This window comes from Bactrocera latifrons, unplaced genomic scaffold (assembly GCF_001853355.1).
Source record: "Bactrocera latifrons isolate USDA-ARS-PBARC rearing strain unplaced genomic scaffold, ASM185335v1 scaffold_218, whole genome shotgun sequence".
NCBI classification, from domain to species: Eukaryota; Metazoa; Arthropoda; class Insecta; order Diptera; family Tephritidae; genus Bactrocera; species Bactrocera latifrons.
In genome coordinates this window covers 474545-483835 of record NW_017535719.1, presented here as the reverse complement: position 1 = coordinate 483835, position 9291 = coordinate 474545, and the positions used below count along the sequence as shown (strand labels likewise).

The 9291-nt window shown below is 36.8% G+C and overlaps 1 protein-coding gene across 4 annotated transcripts in view; it reads left to right on the top strand.

Annotated features, from left to right (window-relative positions):
* The window catches only part of LOC108968481 (wiskott-Aldrich syndrome protein family member 3), a 99174-nt gene that overhangs the window by 46256 nt on the left and 43627 nt on the right, over nucleotides 1-9291 (top strand). Inside the window, exons 2-3 of one of the 4 annotated variants that reach the window (XM_018932540.1) lie at nucleotides 4163-4313; nucleotides 6998-7783. In XM_018932540.1, coding sequence (XP_018788085.1) covers nucleotides 7048-7783 — 736 coding nt within the window. In that variant the 5' untranslated portion in view covers nucleotides 4163-4313; nucleotides 6998-7047. Of the gene's footprint in view, nucleotides 1-4162; nucleotides 4314-4515; nucleotides 4895-6997; nucleotides 7784-9291 lie in introns of those variants that run through there. The other 3 variants (XM_018932541.1, XM_018932539.1, XM_018932542.1) reach the window with 3 other exon arrangements.

Here is a 9291-nt window from a genome sequence, read left to right as displayed (position 1 = left end):
CAATAAAATTCAACTTTTATGAATTTGTACACCATAACGTTTATGTGGCTTAATTGTATGAGCACAAGTGTATTTCCATACAAAATGGAACATATTTCCCATGGAATATCATAGAAATTATTTTTCTTCAATATTCTCTGTTTGGGAGTATCATCATGGGGCATGCATACATACTTATATTTATGTCTTTTCATATTCTTGAGCATATTCAAAACATTTTTTATGTTCTCATATTTTTTATGTTCTCTGTGTGAGAGGTGTGTTTTGTACACATTTTTCGCTGTTCAAAATGGAATAAAATATAAACGAAAATCAAAACGAAATTCTTCGTTGGTAGTGTACTCATGGGCATGCATATATATTAATATTTCTATCTCTTCATATTCTCTGCTTGGGCTTATATGCCGTAAATACATATATTTACTTCTCTACATATTCTCTTTTTGAGTATGTGAGAGAACTGTTAAAAATGTTAACATTTCACTTCGTGAATTCTGTGGTTGTGAGGTGAATTCACTATCAAAATCTTATAAAATGTTCGACATCGAACCTGCACCTTCTCTATGTTTTAAGTTCTCTGGTTAAACGCCACTTCGTCCATCAAGGCCGCGGAACACAAGCGTGGTAGCAGCTTTAATATTTAAGCTTAATGTCGTCAATTGTGCTTGTTTCGGAAGGATCCACATTTGGCAAACACAACTTGTATTCTGACTGTACCTCTGCCCACAGAGATTTCAGTTCAGTTAGTTGTAYTTCAAGAGAGTAGGCACTTTGGTTGTTTTTGGTTGGTGTAAAAGACTCCTCAAACTCCAGTAGTGTCTGTAGCTGTGGTAAATGTTCTGATGGATTCCTTTGTTTTGAAAATTGAACCGGAAYTGTAAAAATGTTGCACAAAATCGTATCTAAAACTTTGAAATTAAAGTTTAAAAAATATTTGCAAATATGTTGCAAAAAGTTCAAAAGTTACAGAAGCACTCACGGACAAACTAAAAATTAAGGACTGTACCGAAAAGAAACTGCACACAATTTTTTATTTGTAACGTAATGGATTTCATTAATTTTTGCTTGTAACTTTTTTTTAATAACAAATAGAAGAGTTTTTACCCGCTTTTAATTAAAACTAATAAAAAAAAATTATTCTCTTATTTTATGCCGAATTTTTCGTTTAATTCCCTTCATTAAAYTCTGCACACCTTTTGTTACGGCTCGACGTGCTTTAAGCCAGTTTTTTTTTTTTACATTCATTGACGTTTTCGGCAACTCGATGATCCTTTTTCAAGTTACGTTTGACAATTGCCCAATATTTCTCTATTGGGCGAATTTCTGGAGCGTTTGAAGGGTTCTCCTCTTTTTTAAAAAAATTGACATTGTTATCCTTCAACAAAGCCAATTGGAATGAGCGTAGTGCACTGTGGCTAAATCGGTCCAAAATATTGTTGACGCGATGTGTTTCTTATAAAATGGTATTAGACGACGGTTTAGACACTCCTTCTTATAATTGTCGGCCGATATAGTACCCTTTGTGAAAAATGGAGTGGTCTTAAGGCCGCAAGAATATATAGCCTGCCAGATGAGTATTTTCTCGCCAAATTTTTCTATTTCAATTGTTGACACTGATTGGTCGACAGTACCATCTTTTGATTTTGAATAGAATTGGGGACCTGGTAATGTTCTTGAGTCTATTTTTACTTATGTTTCATCGTCCATTATAACACACTCAACAGAATCTTTAAGCAAACGTTCGTACAACTTCCGTAGCATTGTTTTCCCAATTTTTATTTGCCGTTGACTTTTTTTGGAAATTTTTTGTTTTTTTATAAGTTTTTAAGTTATTTCTTTGCTTCACTCTTTGAATCATAGTACCACTGGTTTTAGCTTTTTTCGCCAAATCGCGCACAGACATTGATTTGTTTTTTTTTTTTATTAAGTCCAACACTTTTGCTTCAAAATTTGGATCACTAGGACCTTTTTTTCACCCACTTTTTGATAAATCTTTAAGAGAACAGTTTTCATTSAACTTTATTATAATATTTTTTATACCGTTTAGACTGACTTTAAATCGTTTTGCTAGCTTTCTGTATGAAATGCTTTTTTCAATGCAGTAATTGTGCACAATTTGCCTACGCACGTGCTCTTTGATTCGACCCATCGGGAAAATGATATTACAAATTACGGAGAAAGAAGAAAGAATAGAAGCAGAACTGATCACGCTTCCTAACGGTACTTACCGCAATATGATCAAACGGCTACTTCATGAGAAATATTGAATTGAAAGTGTGCAGTTTCTTTTCGGTACAGTAGCTAGTAGTGCGTTGTTTCTTATGGAAGCGTGAATTTTCGAAAAAAAAAAAAAAAAAAAAAAAAAAAAAAAAAAAAAAAAAAAAAAAAAAAAAAAAAAAAAAAAAAAAAAAAAAAAAAAAAAAGCAAATTAAGTAAAGTATTTCTTCAAATTTAATTTCTATGTGCTGGGTAATCGTCCCAATGCTCTTGCACGCCTAGTCTTCGGATGTGCACACAAACAAAATTAATTTGTGCTTAATTACTTTATTTAAATCCAAATACAGATAAAAACTCACAAGAACTTATTTGATTTATCAACTAATCACTTTCACTTTGTTGTTAGAGAACACTTCTCCAGCCTGCTGAATGGCAGTGAAAATATAATGTCAGGAGAAGGCGAACTCCAGGTCTGAAAGTATTCGACGCAGTACCACTCCGTTGGAAAGACCAGGTAGAGAAGGATTCGCTTAGAATCTCCTTTTGGCGCCACGTTACGAAAAGAGGAAGCGACTGGCGCGCTGTTAACTCGGCTATAAACCCGTAAGCGTTTTTCCGACCATAAAAAAAAGAAGAAGTGTAATTCTGTGGATTTGATCAATCATGCGCTTAAATTATGGTTTTTCGTTCTATGATTTTATTGAAACGTTTTTCTCAAAAAGCTTCGATATTATCGGTAGAAGTGATATGGGCCTGTAAGAAGATACGTCATATCTTGGATTTTTTGTGTACAAGCTAAATCTGATGCTCTTAACTTCATGTATGTAAGTTATTTTACTCGCTATATGTTTCCGCCACGTAAGCTTTCGATCCAGGTGATTCCCAAGATAAGTTACTTCATTCGCTTGGGGTACTAGAAGATTGTTTATTTTGACTGTCCTATATTCTCTTAGTCAGAATGTAAAATACTTGCATTTCTGCTCATTCATATTTATACGTCAGTTGGCTAGTCATTCTTCGACAAAAGTTGTCTTGATGCTCTGATGAGTCATTTGCTACGACTTCCTAGAGCTGTGTCATCCTGTCTGCTGAATATAATAGTTTGTCAAGAAAGTCTTGCGGTATTTTTTTTATTAAATTTTTAATTGTTCATAAAAATTTTTTTGATGACTCATGCCCAGCTCTTGGCCGATGCTACGGCAGCTACTATGCTGGTCTCTTTCGACCAATTCAGCGATTTAATCGCAATTTTCGACGACAGGCCTTCCGGAGCATGGCGCATCTTCGACCACCTCTGCACCAGAACGAAAACGTTGAAACCATCGTTGTGCGGTGGAAATGGAAACTGTATCGGGTCCATAAACTGCACAAATTTAATTGGCGGCTTGAGATGCATTTTTGCCTTTATCGTAGTAGTATTGTAAAATATGCCGTATTTTCTCTTTATTTTGCTCCATGTTTCCAAAAAGGTATAGCATGACCCGATGCGACGAATAAAACTAGAACTACGTGCTCTCAGCGCCAACTAACGCAAATACTGCAAGATTTTTTTGACAACCTAATATTATGTACAGATTTGGGTCTAGCATGCTACCAGCGCTTATTGCTCGTTCTTCTGATATGAAGTCTGCTACTTTAACTGTAAATTTCCTGTTTCTTAAATACGACTAAAGCTTTATGCAATTTGTAAGGTAAAATGTTTTAGATTTTCCATAAAAGGCCTTCATGCCAGACCTTATCGAACACCTGAGCTACATCTAGAAAAATAGTTGAACAGTACTCTCTGTGCTTGAATGCTTTCCTGATTTGGTTGTTAATGCCATTTACTTGCACTACAGTGCCATGTTTAGCACGAAACCCGAATTGTTGCGTTGGTATTATATTATTTTAGTAGAGGAAACGAGTAATCCTTGATAATAACACTTTTAATTTTTTTTTTTTTTAGAATTACAGGGCAAGAGACTTATTGGTCTTTAAGAAGACGGCTGTGTTAAGTTTTTCCCAGATTTATCTATCATGATCTGCATCTTTTTCCACGAAATTGGATAGTATCGGAAACTAAGAATTGCATTAAAGAGGAAGGAGAGCTCTATTTGGTAACTAGTATTTTTGGAGTAATGTTATCGTGTCCTGATGTCTTTTTCAGATTTAGCTCTTTTATGATTCCAGTAACTTTAAAAGTAGAAGTCCTGTCTCTTATACACATCTAGATGTGTATAAGAGACAGGTTATCGTGTCCTGATGTCTTTTTCAGATTTAGCTCTTTTATGATTCCAGTAACTTTAAAAGTAGAAGTCCTAATTGACGCAAGCGCCTCGTTAGCGGTATAGGGCGAGATTGCCAACTTAATTGCCCAATTACTATTCAACTGTCGTAGAGGCATGTTGGAATCTACTGGTGGCTTGAAAGACTTTTGGGCTTTCCAAAGAGAGTTTTGCTTGCTAGAATTTGGACACAGTTTCTGTATATAACTTTTATCTGTTAGTACAGGAGACTGATCAGATGATAAGTCTGTACATGTATCAGCTGCCATAAGCGACCTATCATCTGTCTATCTTTTGACTACAACAAATCTATTAGATCTGGCATTTTCTTCTGTCACTGGGCCAGTATGTGAGTTTATCAGGAGATATTATATCCAGTTATAGGCATTTAAGGAATGTCTACGGTTATGCTGGTGAGTCTGCGAAGCACTCATTATTGTTTTTGGTTATTATCTATTTGCTTCGTGCACTATTTATATTATACACAAACACTAGGAATACGAATGTCCGCTACGAATAAGCATAATTTTCTTTAACTGAATCCATGTGAATTCGAAACTTTTGTTATTAGAATTAGTTTTGAATTTTGACATTTCGAAAAAAGCTGGATAGAACAAATAAATAAAACTGTAATCGTTTATATTCAAATTGAATTTACCAACAAAATATGGATCCGTTAACTCCCACACTATGAATTTTGATCTTACGTTCGGAATGGTTCGAGTTATACTTGTATGATAGCAATTTCTTTCCCGAAAAATCAGAATGCGATGGATTGCGTGGTAGGGCTGATTATTATTAACATTTTTATTCGAATGTTTTTATCTTATTTTTGTTGATTGTTTATTGCAAAATCGGAATACACGTAGCGAAATACAAAACACGATCGTACACCTTAAACGCTAAATTGTTTTAAAATGGGGAGAATCTGAAAGCACTTCTGCGTTCTTGAATATTCTTTGGCGCAACTACCAGCACTTATTTTGATGGGACATGGTTGGGTTTCTGGTGTTTGTAGTCCTTTACAGCTTTTCCAAAAGATTTTCTTTTTCATTTGTTTGGAATTTATTTTAATTTTTAATCCTCTTAATTTTAAGATTAAGATCTTTAGAAACTTTATTTAAAATAGATTTATCACCTTGGCGACAAGTTTGATGCCTTTTACATCGTAGCTTTCTTTAATTCAATTATTTCTCTTATATTGAGAGCTTATAGCAATTTTCCTTGATTCCGGTATACTTACCCAAGCTGCGTGTTACATACTTGTTGTAAAGTGTAATATTTCAGATTCCAACTGGTCTGTATTTAATATAGAGTCATATTTACTCTCATAACATTCCATGATCTTTCTAAAGTACTCCCAAAGGCCGCTGTTTCGTCTTTAAAGATGCTATAGGTTAGATTGGAGAATGATTTAAAAGTTTAATGGTAACATTTTTTTGCTTCCGATTTTGCAATTGCATATAGTTGCTGGTAATTACTGCCGTTGGCATCTTCATACACCATAATTAGTGCAGCGAACTATTTTTTGGAGTAAGCGGTTTTAATGTGACTTCATCTGCCTTTTCCGGAGATCATGATAATACTCTGTTTTTGGTTTTTTTGCTGGTATTTTTTTAGAATGATGTCAATTTCTGTAACTAATTCGTCTTCATCCGTTGAGAATTCAATCCTCGGAATTTTCTTTATATTGATGGACTGAARCTTCAGGTTTTCGGCTTTTAGAGTATTTACTTCTAATGAGTGCTTTGTACACATTTGTTACATTTTCTCTAGCTTTTTGGTTAATTTTTCGATTGTAACATCTTTTTTGGTAGTTTTTTGATAGTCGGCGAGGAGAAGGACTCGTCTATGATTTTTTATGTTTTTCAGGAAACTTTCGTACTCCTCCACTATTTGCGTTAGGCGCTATATCTCCTCGACATCAACCGAGCTGCCGGCAACCTGATCTTGGGTTATTTTCCTGAGTACGAAAACTGGTGCTGGCTTTTTCTTAAATGATTTTGAGATTTTATTCACTTTTTGCGCTGTACTTAACCTTTGGCAGCCAGTGTACTTTCATTGTATTTGAGTACTTTGGCTACCACAACAGGTAGTACTCTTTACTGTCTCCTGATTAGAAGTGAGAAGGTTGTCCTCATCGGATTCCATTATAGAAACTGTAAAATAGAAGGCTGGCGGAAATTCTTAAAGATAACGTTAGAAGTGCTAATTTTAACAGAATTTGAATTTATAACAAAACATTTGTAATTCACAGTAAATACCTATTACTCCTTTTTTCTTGCAAATTTCTAGAGTGTATAATATACTAGCATATATAATTTTCATGAGCTAATCATGTAAATTCAAAATGATATAACAAGTAAAAAAAGCAATGTTTTTAAAAGTTATAAGAAACATTCTTCTCATTAATAATCATTAACTATTACCAAAAATTTATTTTAACACCAAAARAATATGGCATTAAAAAATGTATAGCTTTCGTTGTAAATTAATGCATTTTTATCATTTTTTAGGTTGACGAACACTTTGCGTATTTGAACGAAGTTTTCGTAAATCATATAAAATGCCACTACCAAAACGTTCAATAGAGCCAGTTCACGTTTCACGATCCGTTTATCAACAAGATGAACTTCAATTCGTTGAATTAGAAACAATAACTAATACAGCCCTTACAAATATAATACGTCAATTATCCTCCTTATCCAAACATGCAGAAGATATATTTGGTGAACTGGCCCGAGACGTAGGAAACATTAGTAATCGAGCGAACTCACTACAAGCACGAATAGATCATTTGTCTATTAAAGTTACACAGTTGGATAGCTCAATGGAAGATGTTCCACTCACAGACATAACAAGAAAAAAGGGATTCCGATCTACTAAAGTATTTGATCAAAAAATATTTTCTCATTCAACCATGCCGGCTCCTATGCTAGAGACTTACACCATGTGCGACAAACCACCTCCATTAAACAAATTAAATAACTATCGTGATGACGGTAAGGACGGACTTAAATTTTATACCGATCCCAATTACTTTTTTGAGTTGTGGCGACAAGAGATGTTGAAGGATACAGAAAGAGTAATGCATGACAAAGGAAAAAAAATGAATCGTCCCCGTCAAGACGGTGGCAATAGTTGTGCTAACTCTGCAGGGAATAAAAAACGAGTGAGAAAACCACATAATACTAGAGAAAAGCAGCGGTTGATTGCTATTGGTCATGGAGAAACTTTAATGCCAAACAATATTAATTACCAAACCCCAAATTCAATTGTCAACATGGAAACCGCTTTTGGAAGTAAGTATACAATATATAGAATAGGCTATGGTATCTTAACTCATTAAACTCGTTAGTATATTTGTTATAGTTTAATTATAATGATAGTAGTAGTAGTTTTTAATGATTTACATTTTTTTTTTATTTTTTCTTGTATATGTATACGGTCAAACCTGGATAAGCGAGAGTTCAAGGGAGCACAATCTAATTCTCGCTTATAAAGGAAATGCGATAAAATAACAACGTTATTTAGTTCCAGGCAATAGAATAGTCGCAAAATTAACAAGAACACAATACAAAAACAAGTGGAAGGGCTAAGTTCGGGTGCAACCGAACATTTCACACTCTTGCAACTTGCAAGAATTAAAGCAAGGGAAATACTTCAACGTGTAAAACCAATCATATAGAGTAAAGTCAGCTGCAATTCCCACGACAGCCGGTTCTACGTACCGGAATTGACTCGGATTTCATCCGACCATGGGCTGTCCTTTCGGCGATCTAACCGCGTTTGGATCGGTGAATGTTAATTTGTGTGTGTCGTCACTAGAGCAACGCCTTGCAGCAGGGTTGCCCCTTATCCTCCTGACTCGTGCTGGCATTGAGTCCAACCCGGGCCCGGAGGAATTCTTCTGCTGCGTTTRCGCKAAAAGGCTCCWTCCAAACTCCACCTCGGTCAGGTGYAACACATGCAATGGATGGAGCCATCTTAAGACCTGCTCAGGCCTTWAGACCCATAGGGAGTGGACCACACGTTACGTGGCCCCATGTTGCCTACGCAATATTGCGACGTTAGCCTCTACGGCTGTGCAGWCTGCACTTAGTTCGCGCGCTGCGCCGCCACCCACCCCGAGTGGCCAACAGAGGACCTCCACGGTCCCCCGGAGCTCAACTAGGCAACATAGCTCCCACTGTGACTTGTCCCCCCCAACCTTCATCCCGCTCCAATCCTCGTGCGAGAACCAATCAGCAACTCTTCGTCCCTCGCACAGTCTGTTCCGTGTGTCAGACCGCCATACGTCGGAACGTCGCATCAGTCAAGTGCAACTCTTGTGCTGGCTGGTGTCAYTTCCMGGCGTGTTCCGGCCTGCGCACCACACGTGAGTGGAGTGAGTCGTACGTTGCCCCATGCTGCAGGAGTCTGCCCCCGCAACACACAACAGTGGCGTCACCAACAAACACCCCAGTGCGACCACCGCCCATGCGGGTTCTGCAGCTGCAACAAACACCACCTATACGTCCCTCCCTCACCGACAGGATCACCCACGGACACCCACGACAGACGCGACTACTTCAATTCAACTGCAACGGACTCCAGAGTAGGATCGAGGAGATAGTTGCACTTATGAAACGGGAGCGCGTATCGATAGTTGCGGTCCAAGAAACCAAGCTAAACAGCCGCCAAGATCTTCTGAGTTGTGCCGGTTTCAACGTCATACGTAAAGATCGCGAGCGAGATAATGCCTAGCCTTCATATTGCACAACACCGTGCAGTATCGTCTAATCGATGAAGACATCGACCGCAGGGATAC